We start from the raw sequence: 19,555 nt of genomic DNA on the forward strand, positions 1-19,555 counted from the left end.
GGTCTAACCCAAACTGCTGTACGATGATCTGCTCAATTGTACTGGCAGAAGGCTCCCAAAGAGTTGAAATAAAAATATTTTAACCTACAGATGGGACAAAAACTCCTTTATGTCTGACATACTTTGAGCTGAACGAGACTCACAATTACGTATTTTATGCCTTTTGCCTGTAAATCACATTAAAAGACATGACTTTGAACTACTAGAACAATTATATACAATTCCAAAAACTGCACACATAATACTAAGCATTCCCAAACCAAGAACTCTTGAGGTCTACGTAACCACAGTCCTTTCACCTAATTCACTAGTATTCTGGATAATGGCAAGAGCAAAAGCTAAAAACAGGTGGCACATAAACCCCACTTTCTCTGTCCCCAGAAAACATGCTCTTAATGCTCTACATGTTACAGAGAAGCAGCAGACAGCACAATGGTTGATGGCCTGGTCTCTGGAACCAGACTGTCTGTCCGGGTTTCTATCCTGTTCCACTGTTCACCCCTTAGCCATATGACTTGACTTCCATAAACCAGTTTCTGCATGTGGAAAACAGACATAATAAATAATACCAGCTCCATCATAAGGTTGTGATGAAGAGTAAATGAGGGGACTTCCCTGGTGGCCCATTGGTTAAGAATCTAATTTCCAATTAGAGGACGTCGGTTTGATCTCTGGTTAGAGCTGGACCATAAAAAAGGCTGAGCGCCAAAGAACTGATGCTTTGAAATTGTGATGCTGGAGAAGACTCGAGAGTACCTTGGACAATAAGGAGATCAAACCAGTCAATCCTAAAGGATATTAACCCTGAATATTCATTGGAAGGACTGATGCTGAAGCTCCAATACTTCAGCCACCTGATGCAAAGAGCCGACTCATTGGAAAAGACCCTGATGCTGGGAAAGATTGAGGGCAGGTGGAGAAGGGGGCAACAGAGGATGAGATGGTTGGATGGCATCACCAACTCAATGGATATGACTCTGAGCAAACACGGGGAGACAGCGGAGGCCTGGGAAGCCTGGCATGCTGCTGTCCGTGGGGTCACAAAGAGCTGGACACAACACAGCAACGAAACAACTGAGAACTAAGATCCCACATGCAACGGGGCAACGAAGCCTGCAGGCCACAACTAGAGAGAGCCCTCGAGACGCGACTGGAGAGGTCTACATGCTGCAGGGTCTATGGCACGACTAGAGAGCCCATGCGCCACAACTACTGAGCCTGTGTGCTCCAGGGCCTGTGTACCACGACAAGAAAGAGAAGCCCGGGCAGCACACTGGGAAGCCCATGTGCCACAGCAAGAGACGCCCTCGCGCACTACAACTAGAGAAAGACTTCACAAGAAGACCCAGAGCCGCCAAAACTTTTTAAAAAATTAGAATAAATAAATAAAATCATAAAAGAATAAATGAGTTAATCCGTGTAAAAAAGCTCTCGGCTTACAGCCTGGCATGTGGTAGCGTTCAATCAATTTTGTTACTGCCATTAGTTAATATTCTACATTTCTTGTTATGGTTCCTAACTACTTACAGGAGCAGAGTGATCTTTAAAAACAAACCTACTTCAACAAATATTACATGGGGGTTCCATTTTCTAGCAACTTCAACTCTATAGAACAGGGCTGGAAATCAGTCAAGGAGAGGCTGCCTTTCAAAGGAAAGAGCTCTGCAGCATTGAAAGCTAGAAGAATACCTGGCAAAGACTCTAAAGGAAATTTCTACTTTGGGTGGTATGTTGGATTATACAATTCTAAGGTCCCTGCCAATTCCTAAGACAACAAACAAGTTTCTAAGGCAAAATGAATGTTACAGATTGTACATGAAAGACCACAATTACTCATAGGGAAGTCCTTCAGGTTTGTTCACTCTTCATTTACTCTGAATTTATTCATAATTCCACCAAGCTTGATGAGCGGTTGCCAACCTTTCGCTGAACTTAAAAACTTTTGCAGTGGGTGAGACGGTCCCACGGATGTGAATGAGAAGAGAGAGCCAAGAGCAAGACATGAGCAAGGTAAGGGGCAAAACAGAAAGAGAAAGCAGAGAACTAAACAAAAATCACGATGGCCTACAATCTTTAACAGTGGGGGGAAGTGGCTGGCCTCCAACCCTGTGTCATTCCCGAGAAAACTGTACGGAATTACGAAGATAAGATAATCACTGTTCACAATAAGAACCTTGAGTCATTTCTTTAAAAAGGTGAACTCATGCATCTAGCGTTCTACTTAAACAGGCTGGGGATTGTGTAATACATTTTAGAAAGTCATTCAGCGTGAATGGTTAAAATTTTATTTTTTTAGATTTTTCGTTTTTTTTTTAATGTGAACCATTTTTTAAAGTCCTTATTGAATTTGTTACAATATTGCTTCTGTTTTATATTGCTTCAGTTTTTTTGGCCATGAGGCATGTGGGATGTCAGCTCCCTGACCAGGGATCAAACCTGTACCCCCTGCACTGTAAGTCTTAAACTCTGGACCACCAGGGAAGTTCCAATTAACGTTTTAAAGAAGGTTTTTGCTTTTCTCTGATCTGAAAGTCTATAGCTGGAACCTTTGATTCCCCAGCAGAGTCGATTAATGATGTATACTATAGGACTATTAAAAACAATACAGTTATTTCATTGTTGTCTGTGTTTTATGTTCTGCCTGGCTAGATTCTTAAATGTCTTGGGAGCAGAGACAAGAAATTTCATTTTTATGTAATTCTGTTCTGAGTTTCACAGCATCTGGAGGCAAGTAAGAAATGTTCATTAAACAGTGTCCAGTACAAAAAGGTACTCAAATATATGCTAAACAAATGAAATTCAAGGTTAGTCTACAGGTCTGAGTGTATAAACGTTTAAATGTGAATTTAACATGTGGGTTTTGAAGCAGAAAGACACGTGATTCAGAATTAAACGATGAAGCTGAGTCCTGGCATATGAATTCAACCTTTCTGAGCCTCAGTTTCCACTTCGGCTGCTTCTGTTACTCAAATGTGGTATCTTCTGTTTTCAACAATTGTAGTATTTTACAGCTAATCTATGTCTGCAAGCAGTTGAAATCTTATTTTAGAATCATCGACTAATTCTGAACTTAACTACTACACTTAACTGAACAGGTAGGTAGTATACATATCTGTCATTCAAAAACCACTTTAAACATAGGTAGCACCTTCTCTTTAACTTTTTTGGGGAAGCATTCTAATTCTCTCCGCAATCTCAGAAATTAGTCAGCAAATATTTCTATTCCTTCATAGAGGACCAAAAAAAAGGGGGGGTGGGAGTGACCTACCCAGAGGCATGCAGAAATTTACAATGAATACTTATCTAAACTACTTTTAAGGCAAGTTTTCTAGCCCAGGGGTCCTCAACCTCCAGGATCTGATGCCTGATGATCTGAGGTGGAGCTGATGTAATAATAATAGAAATAAAGTGCACAATAGATATAATGCACTTGAATCATTCCAAACCACCTGCTCACCTCCCTGGTCCATGAGAAACTGTCTTCCATAAAACCAGTACTTGGTGTCAATAAATTTGGGGATCGCTGCTCTAGCTGACATAAGGCTAGACTGTTGAGACAGTCTAAGTGGATGTACCTAGAAAACAGTCCAAAGTATCTTTGGAAACACATCGATAGTCAGAAGGAATCCAGAGTTCAAAATCCTAGCTCTGTCCAGGCAAGAACCACTCATTCTCACCCCTCCCTACCTTTCGTTTCACAGATCATCACGTTACTGAACTCGCTCTCTCCTCCTTCGTTGAAGCATTGCATTTTAATATCATAGGAGGTTTCTGGCTGAAGGTGGCCGATCATGTGCCACTGCTTTGAACCTAGAAAGGAAAAATAGATGATAAGCTTTAAATACCCCACAACCTAAACAACAGAGTCAATAAAATTATTTAGTAATTTCAAAATGAAGTTGGAGCAGGTGCCATCACCACATAGTCAATTTGAGCAATAAAAATGTCCTTATACTTTCAGCAATACATGACAGATGAACAGCATTTCTATTGCATGGTATGAAAAGAAATGGTAAAGAGAAGACAGAAACTGAATTAAAGCTAAACCTGTCTGTGGGGATTCAGACTTTGTTTCATTACAAGTAATTAGTAGTAAGTCTTTCATAAAATACATATTAATTTTCTGCATAAGTTAAAAGAAAACCCTCAAGTCCTTTGATCCCATACTTCAGTGAGCAAGTCCACCCACTCTGTTCATCCACCAGAAAGCAATGCCATGTACGAGGTCAGAAAACAATGTCTTACCCAGAACAAGTGACCATTACAAGACAGACCTCAGCAAAACTCTCAGTTCCACTCTACTGGGACACAATGTGTGTGTGTGTGTGTGTCGTGCACGCATGTGCACGTGCTCAGTCATGTCTGACTTATTGTGACCCCATGGACTGTAGCCTGCCAGGCTCCTGGGTCCATGGAATTCTCCTACCAAGAATACTGGAGTGGGTTGTCATTGCTTTCTCCAGGGCATCTTTCTGACCCAGGCATGGAACCCGTGTCTCTGTGTCTCCTGCACTGCAGGCAGATTCTTTACCCCTAAGCCATCAGGGAAGCCCTCCAACATATAAATGAATGCTCAAACAGCAAAATCTACTCTGGGAAGCTCTTGGCTACTGCTCCCGCCATTTCTTTCCTTTTGAATCTGGATCTCCAAACCACACAAGTAAAGAATGAGGCTGTGATCCATGGCACACAGCCAGCATTTCATTTAGAAACACTTCTAAACTGAGCAACTTCAATATAAATCACTCTCTGTTTTTACTTCCGTGGACCTGTGACAAACTTTAATAAACAGGGACACGTCTGCCAGACTCAATGAACTCTTCAAGCACCTTTAATCCTTCTTAGAAAATACCTCTTCAAACTGTTTTCACTGTTTCTTAGAAACTCAACTATACCACCAACTGATTTAAGAGTCAATTAAAGAGAGAGAAGGAAAAAAATAAATGAAACAAAACCATGCACACAAGTCAAATCGACTTGGCTGACAGAACCAATGGCTCTGGGATTCTTCCTGATTCAACACAGACAAAAACATCCCAACCCGGAAGCATACCCCTTTCCAGGCCACCAACACAAAGCCCCTCATTCATATTCTACAAGCCCCATATTTTATAAGGAAGAGAATCTGCTTACTTTAGGATCGAAGGACTATGAAAAACTCACAGGTGGGGAATTCTAGGCCCCGTTTATAAGTGTAAAGAGGATCCTAAAAGAAACTTGACTCAAAATCTACTTGAGATAGGAACAGATTCATTTTTAAATTCCAAAAACTGTGCTAAAAGACTTCTACTTTTTTCTCTATCTTTAGTTCTTTCCTGGCCCAGCCCCCTTACTCACTTATCAACATCCACTTGAATAATTATTACACTAGATTTGAAGTTTTCCTTTCATAGCACTAGTAAAAATGGAATTAAACTAAGCTTCTGATACCTTACTAGTAAGAGAAAATGAACTAATACATATCTTATTAGAATAATATCCCATTGTTATTGAAATTATTCCAATTATAGGAAATATCACCAGAAAGGTTTTACAGGTCATTGACAAATAAGACACCTAAGTGTTATTATTAGGTTTATAATCAACCAACCAGCATGCTGTTTGCTCAGCAGGCAGTTTTTTTCACCAAGAATGTTTTAGAAAAGGTGAAAAATGAAAGCACAGGCTTAAAGATCAGGATGACATATTCTGATTTACTTGGAACTCAACTTAATTTACAAGATTAAAATAATCATCATAAAAACACTGGTATGTTCAAAACGTTTACAGCTTATCTAAACGTGGAACTTAATTCAAAAGGTAGGGTACCAGTATAATTGCTCTTCTCTTACTGTATTCTTTAACAATGTAATTGTGTTTCAAAGCTTAAACAATTTTGAGTTGATATACGTAAGTAATCTAAAACTTTAAAGAAAACTTTACATAGAAAGGATAAATACTTCTGTTTCTCGGCTCAGGAGAGCAAGCCAATAGTTTCCAACTGCCACAAAAAGAATTTCAAGTGCATAAACTTGAAAATAAGGAATAAGCAAATTACACAGCACAGTGAAGCCCACTTAAACAGCTAACTGCTCTATTACATTCATAAACAAGTTCTCGTGAACCACAAGGCAAAGCTTACATGTACAGATGCTAGTAAGAGAAACAAAAGCTCCTTTAGAGGAATTTCCCTGCTCCACACTCCACAGGCGCAACACTCAAGTCTGTAAACGTTCAAAGATTTAGCTAGAGAATATAGAAAGCGTTTCTCAGCGGATTTCTAGAGTTGAACCCGGAAGGGGAGGGGAGGGAGTGATACTGACAGAGACAGAGAGGGAGGTTTGTTTTATTTATATTTGGCTTGTTTAGAACGACCTTCTAACCAAAGTGTAACCTCTCTCAAAAGAGTTTAAAACTAAAAACCAGACACCTCCACCTGCCTAACCCAGACAAAACTAAAATGAAGACTGAGCCAAGGCTACAGTGTGGATCGGTCACTAACAATGCTATTTCCTTCATGGACATGCATATGAAAAAGTATCCATCACTGTGGAGATGAATGTTCACACACACAGACCACAGTCGTGGGACCAGCACCCGGGTGAAGCACGTGTTCCTGGCCCCCCACGGTCCCCTCATGCTCCCTCCAGCCACTGCCACCTCCAGGAAGCCACCATCCTGACTTCACTGAATCTTTTTTGCCACTAACAATGATCTTTCCACACTTCCCCAATTCTTTATGAAGAAGGCAGGTTTGGGGAACTCATTTCTTTCCTACTTTTCCAGATTAAGAAAAGAGAAACAATCACTCTTCCATTCAAAAAATATTTAGGGAGCACCTACTCTGTGCCAGGTATTAAAACTTAGATAACAAATTTTTCATCATATCACAAAAATAATGGATGCATCACATCACAAAAGTAATGGATGAACAATAAAAAGAAAACCACAATATTTAAAGAAACATGATGTCACCTATTAAAAGTAATTTATTATAAGATTACTTACAACAAAAAAAACTATTGGACGTTGAAAAGTCAGAGGCAAGTCACCTTGGCTTGGGACAATTTTTTGAGATGATTCATTAGGAAATTAATACTTCAAAAAAAAAGAATCTTAGAGTGAAAAAAGACCTCAGAAGAAGCCTTCCTCCCAAAGCAAGAATCTGTTCCAACTTAGCACTGAGAAACAGGTATCCAGCTTCTACTGAACACCTCCCAAACTGGGGAGTTTATTATTTTGTGAGGGGACCCACGTTAGAGAAATATGGTATGACAGGGTTCTTCCTCACTCGATTTCCTTCTAGCTGCCCTCCCCCAACAGACTGAGTACCTCTTCCACATTCTAGTCCTTAAATACTTGAAGACACGACTTTCCTGGTGGTCTAGTGGTTAGGAATCTGCCTGCCATGCAGTAGACACGGGTTGATCCCTCACCCAAGGAGATTCCACATGCTGTGAAGCAACTAAGCACAGCACCACAACTACTAAGCCCACAAGCACTGAGAGCCCGTGCTCTGCAAGAGGAGAAGCCACCACAACGAGAAGCCCGCACGGCGCAACTAGAGAGCAGCCCCGGCTCGCTGCAACTGGAGAAAGCCCAAGCCCAGCAACGAAGACCCAGAGCAGCCAAAATAATAAATTAAAAAAAAAACACAAAACTTGAAGACAACTGTTCTGCTGCTGGCTATCATAGATGTCTTTTTTCCAACCTGATCACCCTAGACACACTCCATTATTCTTTTCTGGACTCTGAGCATTCACCCATTCATTCACTCAATAAATACCAAACAACTCAACAGTGTAGGGCTTGGGATACAGACGTGGGAAAGAAGGCCCTCTGCCATGAGGAGAGTACCATTTAGTGGGAAAAGCAAATGTTAAGCAAATAATTTCATATACACACACATATGCAAAGCTGAACCAGGACGCATACTTGCAAAATCTCTTCAATTGTGCCTGACTCTTTGTGATCCTACGGACTGTAGCCTGCCAGGCCCCTCTGTGCATAGGATTCTCTAGGCAAGAATACTGGAGTGGGCTGCCATGCCTTCTTCCGGGGGATCTTCCCGACCCAAGGATCAAACCTGTCTCCTGCAGCTCCTGCATTGCAGGTGGATTCTTTACAGACTGAGCCACCAACCCCTCACTCTTCAAGGGTCCATTGTATTAAATTGGACAAATTAACTTTCTTTGGAAAAAATTCAACGTAGTAGCATATATGCCATTTCATTTTTTACTCTATTTTACCCTGGGACATTTTTCATAATATATATAAACCCTCTCCGTCCAAAACTCCCTTATTAAGACTCGAGCTTGTCCGCGGCTCTTACCTTCCACAATATCCCTCTTGTAATCACTGTCATTGTCACTATCCGTTGGCCGGTAATAGATATAAAATCCTTGGATGGGAGTGTTATTGTTACTCGATGGAATGTACTAGAAAAGGGAAGCAAAGACTTGTCAAAGACAAAAATAAATGCAACTTTTACATCCATTAAGATTTATTTATCTGTGTGGCAGTATTTTTTGAGCTTCATTTGATAGAAATCCTTGATAGCCATTTAAAGTTTAATTTAAAGGTATTCAAAGTTGTTGAGAGCATTTTAGCTCACTGCAGGGCTAAACAAAAATAAAGCACTATGTCTCACTCGGCTCAAAGACAAAGAAGTACAATGGGCTCAAAGACAATAAAACATGAAATGGTGATTATGTTAATACTTGGATGAGAGCTGAAGAGACAATCATTTTATTTTTAGCCCTGCCCCCTGAGCCTGGATGGGAGGGGAATTGGGGGGAAGAATGGATATGTGTGTGTGTACAGCTGAGTCCCTCTGCTGTGCATCTGAAACTATCACACTGTTGATCAGCTATGAGTGTGTGTGTGCTAAGTCGCTTCAGTTCAGTCGTGTATGACTCTGTTCAGCCCCATGGACTGTAACCCACCAGGCTCCTCTGTCCATGGGATTCTCCAGGCAAGAATACTGGAGTGGGTTGCCATGCCATCCTCTGGGGGATCTTCCCAACCCAGGGACTGAACTCACATCTCTTATGTCTCCTGCTTTGGCAGGTGGGCTCTTTACCACTAGAGCGCCACCTGGGAAGCTCTAATCAGTTATACTCCATTATAAAATAAAAACTAACACAAAACAAAACCTGCCCCTCTTATAATATATGCTCTTACACAAATTTGTGGCCCTCAATTTCCTCTTACTTAGAAGTTCAAAAATTTCCCATTCATAGTATCATGTCCTGATATTAAATTAACATGGACACATCAGAAACTTTTGTCATTAGAGAAGATGTTTTACTTACCGTCCACTTTAGCATGATCTGAGTATCACTGACAGCTTCTGTGTAGGCGATGTGAGGTCCAGTTATTGGACGGTTAGAAAAGCGATTGGGGAACCCAGCCACCTGATACGGACGAGAAGCTGAACTCCGAAAACTCTCACCATAGTGGTTGATAGCAATGACCCTAAACTTGTATGTTGAGCCTTTCGAGGGAGGGAAAAGAAAAACGGAATTTAAGGGACAATATTCAAAACACAACAATCATACTTAAACATCTCTCTGCAATAACAATGACATGCTCTAAAGCCTAGACAGTAAACAGATTTCAACCCACTTGTCACTCTGGTATTGCATGCGTTCATTGCATGTGTTCAAGATTCCAATACCTTACTGGGGGTCCCTGGGAGAGACAGATGCTGTTCCTCGTGAAAGAAGCAAGGAGAGAAGAGGAAAGAGCACATTTCTCTTTCAGCATCCTGTTCTAAAGTCATACCCATCAAATACAGGACTAGCTGGTGGTGATGATGATGGTGTTAAGTCACTAAGTCATGTCCCAGTCTTTGAAGCCCCATGGCCTGTAGCCCACCAGGCTCCTCTGTCCATGGGATTTCCCAGGCAAGAATACTGGAGTGGGTTGCTGAAACTATTGGGTTGGCCAGAATATTTGTTTGGGTTTTTCTGTAAGAACATAGGAAAAATCCGAATGAACTTTGTGGCCAACCCAATAGGGTTTTTTTCACTTTGAAAGAAACAACTGAAGCGAAGTTTAACACAGGGAATACAGCTATGAAGAGGCACTGTGTGGCTGATCACAGATGTCACTCTGCTCCCTCTAATAAGAGCAGAAGAAAGATCAGATTTAAGCTACAACAGAAGGTATTTGTTTGGCTTAGATATTAAGAACTTAAAAAAAAAAAACAACTCTAAGGATTGTGAGTTTCTGAAAATCTGAATCTAAAGAATAAATTAGACCCCTAAAGCAAGTTTCCCCAAATCTCAAAAATAACCCCTGAGCTTCTGAAAACAGTCTTTTCTATCTATAAAATGTTACTTAGCTTTGCCCATATTTAAAACTGCCACCTTCTCCCGAATGTACCTACATATTCCTGAGCTCCTCTTGTTACCTGTCAGACAAACACGGGTTTTTGCTGCTAAAGTACATTTAAAAGTTCATCAACAAAAACAGTCATGAAACCCAAACAAACAGAATTAAAGAAAGTTGATTCGTGATTAGTGCTTTCCTCTTTTATGGGTTGTTTCATATATTAGGGAGTCTGGATGGGCTTCCCCGGTGGTTCAGATGGTAAAGAATCTGCCTGTAATGCAGGAGACCTGGGTTTGATTCCTGGGTTGGGAAGATCCCCTGGAGGAGGGCATGGCAACCCACTCCAGTATTCTAGCCTGGAGAATTCCCATGGACAAAGCAGCCCGGTGGGCTACAGTCCGTGGGATCACAAAGAGTCAGACACGACTGAGCAACTAAGCACACAGGGGGTCTGGAGAAGCTCCCCTGATGCTGAAACAAAACTTAGCAGAATGAAGAGGTGCTGAATGTTGTCTCATATCCATAAAGCAAAGTAGTGGGTTTAACCATGCTAAGATGCATCATCAGATCAACTGTAGTCAAATAACAAGTAATTTTCCTCTTAAAACATTCATTCATAGCAGAATACACATACATACACACACACAAAGATGTCACCACAACCCTGCTTCCATTCATTTGCAGTTAGAAATAGTCTAAAGCCCAGAAATAAAGACTAGGTTAAGTCAATCATGGTATACTTACACAGTAGATACACAGTTATTAAACACTGAGTTCTGAAGAATTGTTAATTATGATATAACATGGGAAAAGGGGGTCACAAGACAATATTTATGGCATGATCCCAGTTTGTATTAGAAAGGAAAAAAGACTAGAAAGAAATACAACATAATATAAACAATGGTTATATCTAGATGGGTGGGTTTGGGGTGAATATTCTCTTTTTATATTTTGCTTTCAGATACAATTTTGCTTTTTATACAATAAGCTCACATTACTTTAACGATTAGAAGAATATACGATTCTTACAAACATGTATTTAGGGATTTCCCTGGTGGTCCAGTGGTTAAGACTTCCCAATGCAGGGGACACAGACTGGATCCCTGGTCAGGAAACTAATATCCTGCATGCAGTAGGCATGGTCAAAAAAAAAAAAAAAAAAAAGACGAATATGCGTCTAAAGTCAGCACTGCTGGCCTAAAACCAAATGTGTGAATATTACTACCTGGCTCTAAACTACGAACTTCCACAGAAAGCTTAGAAGGAGGGATGTCTTCAGCTGCCACCAGCCAATCACTGGTCCTCATCCGTTTATATTCGACCTTGAAGGCAGTGATTGGAGAGCCCCCGTTCGCCCGAGGAATCCACGTGACATAGACAGACGTCTCTGACGCAGTGGAGATAGTAGGCCGGTCAGGTGCCTCTGGGACTGAAAATGGAAACATTCATTTCGATAACCCTCAGCATCAAAAACAAGAATTACTCAAATGAACTGAAAGGGATAAGTCCCCAACATCACTTTATTAAAGGCTCTTCACCAAAATTCTTGCCAGAGTTAATAACATTATGACTTTCTTTCTGTCCTCTGAAAAGTTAATGTGCAATGAAATAGAGGAAGTAGCAGGAAAAGTGAGATACTTTATAAACTTGATAAGTATCTCTGAAAATCTGAAAGTTAATGAGTATGATCACTGACGCATGCTAAAACAATATAAGTAATTATTATTTGGTGCTTCAAGTCTGACTGTGGTAATAATTTACAGTAAATTTTCAAAATGATGTGTTATTTAAATGGTTTTCATTATCCAACTGAGCTATAGAAAACATATTCAGCCAACAGTCTATAGATTGTTCTGTTTATTAGCTGTTATGATCATAGCCTGTCAATAATCAGCAATGTAGCTATTAGTACTGTACATATCTTAACACACTTAAAGGCTACAAGAATGCTAGTCCAAAAAACAGACTGCAAGCAGTAAATAGAGATAAAATGAACCAGTAAAATCAATACTGATAAAAATGGGAAGGGAGAACCACTGCTCAGGACGAAAGCAGGAAGACACATTCACAGTTAAATAAAGACAAGTGTTATCAGGAAACAGATGATCCACGTGATCATCCACGTGAACCCAACACCTGGCAGCTGTCGGTTAGCATGGCCAAGAGGAGGGATGTTTCCAGCCCACAGACAAGACGGTCTCGATTCTATGGCAGGTGGAAACCTCAGGAGTAAGTCCATCAGCCATTTAAACTGTGTAGCCAACACGTGTCCCTAACTGCTGGCCAAGCAATCTGGCGGTTCTAACTGGCTTCCCACCTGATCCCTACAGAGCAAGGGTGCAGACAGAAACAACCTGGGCTGTACGACAGTTCAGAAGTCGTGAACCGCCACCCACTTCACAGCAATCACCTGTGAGCTTTTTAAGAATGAGCTGGTTATCAAGACCACTGCCCTTCCACATGCTCACTGTAATGTTTCTAGGGCTAGAACAAGGAGGACCAGCTCTGGACCACAGTTCCACTGTTGTCGTTTTAGTCGCTAAGTCATGTCTGACTCTCTGCAACCCCATGGACTGTAGCCTGCCAGGCTCGTCCGTTCGTGGGATTTCCCAGGCAAGGATACTGGAATGGGTTGCTATTTCCTTCTTCAGAGGATCTTCCCAACCCAGAGATCGAACCCTTATCTCCTGCATCAGCAGGTGGATTCTTTTTTGCTGAGCCACCAGGGAAGCCCCCATGGTTACATTACTTCAGTGAATTACTCAGGAAGCCCTGTCTCTGTCTAGCCTGGGTCTGGCCTCCACCAACACCCCTCTGTCTCAACATCTTTTCAATCTGAATACAAACACATGACAAAATAATGTTGCATATGGTGCCTGTATGAAGGAATCTGTGGCATTTTAAAAACAAATTGTTTAATGGATGAAAAGATGAACACATTCAAAGCAGGCAACTTGGCATGATACTTACTGTATTCCTTTCAAGTTAGAAAGCAATGGAAACAGAACGAATAGAAGTTAATGAATTTCTCTTTTAATACGAAGATAACCAAACAACTTCCTTTGTTGATTCACATGAGGTTAAAAACTCATAAAGAATACCACGGACCAAGCAGAAAAAGAACGTTATTAGGGGAAAGTCCCTATAGAGAAGGATACCATCAATACCTAAAAGAAACAGCATGTGAAAGGAGATAAAGAATATTGCTCTTGGAGTCTAAATATCTGACTGTGGATAGCAGTTCCACCACTCTCTGGGTGACCTTAGGCAAGTTCCATAACCCCCTTGAGTCCCAGTTTCCTGATTTGTAATATGCTGATGCTCCCTTCCTCACAGGGTTATTGTGAAGATTAAATAAATCCTTTCTTTAGGGTTATCTCTGCTTGGATAACACCAAACTCATGATTGCCAGAATAGAATCCACAACCTTCAGCAACAAATTCTTATCACCTATCTTGGTAAATGGTTCAAGTTGCCCAAGTCACCGTATTTCTCGCTTTCGTTCAGGGAGGATTCAGTTCCCTTCATCTCTGGTCTGTGTCCTTCTCCACCCACACTGTCACTGTCTGTATTTCCAAGCCTCATCTGACGCCACTCCCCCGTCTCATCTCTAAAATCTTTCAGGCTTCTTCATAGCTTTTAGGGAAAGACTGAATCTTTAAGGACATCATACAAGGCAACTGCTTTCCTCCCCGACTGTAGCATGATTCCCCATAGCACTAAATAAAAATCCCTGAATCTCTAAATGAAATAGAACATGTCCTTCATCTGTCTCTGCATGAGAGGTCTCTGCCCAGAACTGTTTCTCCTGCTTCTTCATTCAGCTATAACATTCTTGCCTTTGAAGCTCAGCTTAGGGAACATCTCTTATTGCCAGCCACTGGGCCTCCTTCCTATCAAGTAAGTAATTTAGGTAAATCTCATGAAATGTTTGATTCCAAGGCAGAATCAAAACCATCGTTGCTGGTTGATCTGTCTATCTTCCCTGCTATATTGGTATTGGCTTAGTTGTCTGCATCATCTCCTATACTGTAAGCCTCCCCAAGGGCAAGATTTATTTGATCTCTGCTGCTCCAGCATGTAGTACTGCGTGTTAGTTCATGAGGTTTATGTTCTTCTGATCTCAGAGGTGAAAGGACTCAAGAAAAAGCAGCTGATACTGAAGATGCAGAGGCATTCCACAGAGGTGTTGAAATGTTATGACTTGCTTCTGTCTGAGACCAACTCATGGAAGACTATAAAAATAGGGAAGAGAAGCTTGAAAATTCTTAGAGCTCAGTAATAAAATGTTAAGCCTTTCCTAGATCACAAAAAGCACATTATGTTGTAACGGGAGAATTCATGTATGATTAAATACAAAAAAGAAGTCTTTTAAAAATCTTATTGCTTTAAAAAAAAATCTTATTGCTATGATATCTAAACACTCTAAGATCAACATGATGCAACAATAAAGCTGAGAATGACATGTAATCATTCGATAAAAAACTAAGTCATACTATAGGTACCATGACATATTTTGACAAATCATTAAAAAAAAACAAGTCAGATGTTCAGGGTTTCAATGTAAATTTGGTTTCCATGCCAGAGAGGAGACAGAAAAATCCTTTTTGTGAGTTATAAAAACTTAGTATCATAACATTTGAAATCTGAATTTATTACCTTGAATATCAATCATGGTACTGGGTATTCAAGATTTCAAATTCAAGACATTTTAAAATGGTTGAAATAAAACCTAAAAGAGTTATATGGTAGGATATAATTTGAATAATAAATATCCTGTCCCACTCCACCCCCTAATAACCTGAAACAGGTCAGTTACATTTGGAAACAAACAGAATGAATAAGTGAAGAATCTTCTCTTTACCTCCACTATGCCTAGAGGCATCTGTGAGTACCACTCCGAAGTTGTCTGCAGCCTCTGAAACAACAGGGCGCTTAGGGATGCCCACAGGTGGAGAGGAGGCCTGGGTATTTTTGGATGATGCTGTTTTCTCTAGAAAGGTACAATATAACATAATATAATACAAATAAGCTTCTTTGCATAAGAAAAGATACTATGAAACTCAACTGGCATATAAATATATGAATTTATTGGTTACAGTGTCTAAATTTAAAATCTACATTGTAATTACTTGGCTAATATGAGGAATTAACTTGAGAAGTTACTTTGTCTTTTTCTAGTACCTATAACAAAAATGTGTCTCTCTTCACCAGGATAGCTTTAATCTACACACATAAAAAAGGACACAAATGAAAAAGCCAAATGACTAAAGGTTTTCAAACTATTCACCCACTTTTATTTTTACTGTACATATTTCTTAATTCTGATGCAGAAAATTCATTATTTAAGAGCTTCGGTTAAGTTTCTTCATGCAAAAGCTGTCGTGCCGTTTTACAATTTCAGAGGGGGAAAAATGAAATTGATTATTTCAGAACTGAAATACATGCTCATTATTCAGTATTTGCAGGTCAGACTGTATAAACAACTAAGGACTAATTATGGGTAATAACTCAAAATACATTTCAAATAAGAAATACTCACTATTTTTCTGTCTAGACACAGTAATTAAATAAAAGGATATTTTTCAAAAGTCAATAGACAATTTCTTTTCAATCATCAGAACTCCTTCCCAACACTGTGCTACACCAAAATCTCTTGTATCCAATTCCCGTCTCTGCTCATAGAAGTCTTTTTGTTCATTGATGGCCAACCTGTGATGGCATCTTTTGAAATTGTTTATTTTCTTTATTGATTTATGCCAGTGCTGGGTCTTGGCTGCGGTGCAGGCTCTTCTCCAGTCGTGGCGAGCAGGGGCTACTCTGTAGCTGTGGCGGCTTGGCTTCCCCGCTCACGGGCTTCAGGGCACACGGGCCTCAGTAGTTGCGGCACGTGGGCTCAGCAGTTGTGACTCCCGGGCTCTGGAGCTCAGGTTCACCGGCTGTGGTGCATGGGCTTAGCTGCTCCGAAGCATGTGGGATCTTCCCAATGAGGGATTGAACTCATGTCTCTTGCATTGGCAGATGGATTCTTTACACTGAGCCACCAGTGAAGCCCTGAAATGGCATCTTTTCAATCAAGCTACCCTCACAACCTGGGTGGGCTTCCCTTGTAGCTCAGTCGGTAAAGAAACTGTCTGCAGTGCAGGAGACCTGGGTTCGATTCCTGGGTCAGGAAGATTCCCTGGAGGAGGGCATGGCAACCCAATCCAGTATTCTTGCCTGGAGAATCCCATGAACAGAGGAGCCTGGCAGGCTTACAGTCCATGGGGGGCTCAAGATTTGGACATGACTGAGCGACTAAACCACCACCACCACCCTCACAAGCTGCCCCACAGAAGACTATCCCCTGGCATCTTGTCTTGCCTGGACCATGTCAGATCTGGTCCCTCCCTATCCCTTTGCCCTCCTCCAATCTATCCTGACCCTACAGTCAGCACGGCCCTACAGCCAGCATTGAAACACACAAGAGGCAGTGTCAAAACTCTGCTCAAAACTCTCCAATGCTCCCAGTTCACTCAGGGTCGAAGTCGGTGTCCCTGCAGGTTAGACAATGTGCCTATGATCATCCATCTCCTTGAGCATTCTCCCCTCCTCACTTACTTTACTCCCATCACTGTGGCCCCTCAGTGCTCCTTGGAAACACCAAGCACACCCACTTGCTATCCCCTCTACTGGGATATTCCAGCCCCAGATACTCACATGGGTTTCCACACACCTCCTTAAAGTTCTGCCCTGCTGTCCGCTGCTCAGTTCTCTGGCCACCTGTTCAAACTGGGACAACCGCCACTACCCCATGTGTTTGCATGTAAGTCATTTCAGTCGTGTCTGACTCTTTGTGACCCTGTGGACTGCAGCCCACCAGGCTCCTCTGTCCATGGGATTCTCCAAGCAAGAACACTGGAGTGGGCTGCCATTTCCTCCTCCAGGGGGTCTTCCCGACCCAGGGATCAAACCCATGGCTTGCAGGTCTCCTGCATTAGCAGGTGGATTCTTTACCACTAGCACCACCTGAGAAACCCATGCTACACCCATCCCTTAATTTATTTCTCTTGTTAACATTCAACACCTACTACTGTTCTTATAACTTATGTGTAAACTTCTCCCAACTAGAATGGAAGCTCCATGACAGCAAAGGAATATTATCTATTTTGTTTACTGCCTGGCACTGAGAAGTCATTCAGTAAATATTAGCTGAACTGAAATTTTGCCTTGAGTTGGCATTTATGTGTATGTCTTACCTTTTTTAGCAAAGTAGAAGCTCTATCAGGATGGATCTTGTCTTGATTATCCTTGTTTTCCCTGTGTCCCTTACCCTAATGCCTTACCTATCATAAGCTCTCAAAAATACCTGTGAAATGCTAGATGGACTAGAAGAATACAACCATCTAAATGTGGCCCCAAGAGGTACTATAATAGGTTTATCTAGTAAATTTATATATAAGAAACTTTGCTACCCCAAAATGACACTAATTATTAAAAAGTGACATCAATACAGCCAACTCCCTCCTCTTAGGGAAGATTATACTCACCTTTGCTGGTTCGGAAGGTGAGCATGGCAGGCTGTCCTTCCCCGGCTGCACTCCTCGCCACCATCAAAACTTCGTAGAGACTCGATGGCTCCAGTTCCGTTAAATGGAGCTCATTCTCACTTCCTGGGACTCGAACTGTGTGCCAGCTTCCCACGACACCAACACCATCCTCCAGCTACCCAAGCGAAAACAAGGCATTTTTCAAAATGGAGATACAGGGCAGAAAAATCTTTCCATTTCAATTGGATAAAAACTAGAAGTCCTTCAATTCCAAAATGAATCTGGGGAAGCGATGCACCGTCAAAAGTGAAAGAGACACAATGCCTCTTCCAATTAAGAACTAGAAGGGGACCTGTAGTGAGAAGTTTGGGATTCTCACTGTTTTTGAAAAAGGCTACCGCTCATCAGCTGCCACTAACTTATGGCCTCAAGGAAGTTACTTGATTACCCAGTCATTTCCTTTCCTGATAATGGAAACGTTGCTCCTTTCTTACTGGACTAATGGGAGAATTAAGTAAGTAAACAATAATATGTACTAATGATAATATATAATATACACAATACCTGATAAATCATAGTTCATGTTTATGGCTGTATAAATTATGCAATTATGCATTATATATTTCTAACAGTCTTGCTTCATGTTTTTATACTGTTTATTGAGTTGAAGGAAAGAAAAAGAGATCCAATCTGTTATGCCTTCCTTAATAAAACCAAGAGCCAACATTCATGGAAGTTTCCATGTGGACAGGATTACCAGTGAAACTTCCTTCATCTAGAGTCATCAAGTTAAAAACAGTGAATAAACTTCCAAGTATCATTATGTTAATTTTTCCAGATATTAAAAATATTACTATAGGGGGAGAAATGGAGTGGGAGGCTGGAATAGCAGATGTAAGCTTTTATACAGAGAATGGAAAAACAACAAGGTCTTACTATTTAGTACAGAGAACTAGATATTCAATATCCTATGATAAACTATAATGGAAAGGACTATTTTTAAAAAATGTATATATAGGGATAACTGAATCCCTATGCTGTACAGCAGTAATTAACATTGTGAATCAACTACACTTCAGTTAAAAAAATACCTAAAGGATAAAAAAATATTCCTATTAAATGATGGATACCAAAACATCTTGAATATAGAAAATTATTTTAAATACGAGTACATCTCCTCTCATTTCATTTACTAATCTCATTAAACAAAGGGAGGATTTTTATTTTGTTTTAATATAAGTCTGTGGATAAAAAATATCATCTGAGAAATCAATTGAGACAGACCAACATTTACCATAACAAATAATCAAACAATGAAAAATATTAATACAATTAGGAAGACAACTGGAAATGAACATATTAATCAGAGATTATAACAGACAACTTTGTTCAAACAGTGGTTTCTAATAAGAAATTGCTTCTTTGCTAAATAAACTGTCTTCTGCCACTTCACAGAGGGAAGGAATTACTTTTTAAAAAGTGGTTTATAAAGCTTTACACCCAAGGGGTTAAAATGTTTGATTAAAAAGGTCAAGAAGCAAGGAATCCCTGGCAGTCCAGTGGTTGGGACTCGGGGCTTTCGCTGTCAGGGCCAGGGTTCTATGCCTGGTTGGGGAACTAAGATTTCTCAAACCCCAAGAACGGTCAACAAAACAACTGTCAAGTTACTCGGTTCTTAAAATCCCAATCTGGGGGAGGTTATTTGTACT

At 40.6% G+C, this 19,555-nt stretch overlaps 1 protein-coding gene across 8 annotated transcripts in view; it reads right to left on the reverse strand.

Moving 5' to 3' along the window:
• The window catches only part of CDON (cell adhesion associated, oncogene regulated), a 100,842-nt gene that overhangs the window by 26,289 nt on the left and 54,998 nt on the right, over positions 1–19,555 (reverse strand). For 7 of the 8 annotated variants that reach the window (XM_025286383.3, XM_044943548.2, XM_045165828.1 and 4 more), the window contains 6 exons: positions 17,847–18,021; positions 15,182–15,310; positions 11,543–11,746; positions 9,294–9,475; positions 8,312–8,417; positions 3,688–3,810 (listed from right to left, as the gene is read on the reverse strand). In XM_025286383.3, the coding sequence (XP_025142168.3) occupies positions 3,688–3,810; positions 8,312–8,417; positions 9,294–9,475; positions 11,543–11,746; positions 15,182–15,310; positions 17,847–18,021 (919 nt within the window). The remainder of the gene's footprint in view (positions 1–3,687; positions 3,811–8,311; positions 8,418–9,293; positions 9,476–11,542; positions 11,747–15,181; positions 15,311–17,846; positions 18,022–19,555) is intronic. The other variant, XM_044943550.2, reaches the window with a different exon arrangement.

The sequence above is a fragment of the Bubalus bubalis genome, chromosome 5, assembly GCF_019923935.1.
Source record: "Bubalus bubalis isolate 160015118507 breed Murrah chromosome 5, NDDB_SH_1, whole genome shotgun sequence".
In the NCBI taxonomy this organism is placed as follows: Eukaryota; Metazoa; Chordata; class Mammalia; order Artiodactyla; family Bovidae; genus Bubalus; species Bubalus bubalis.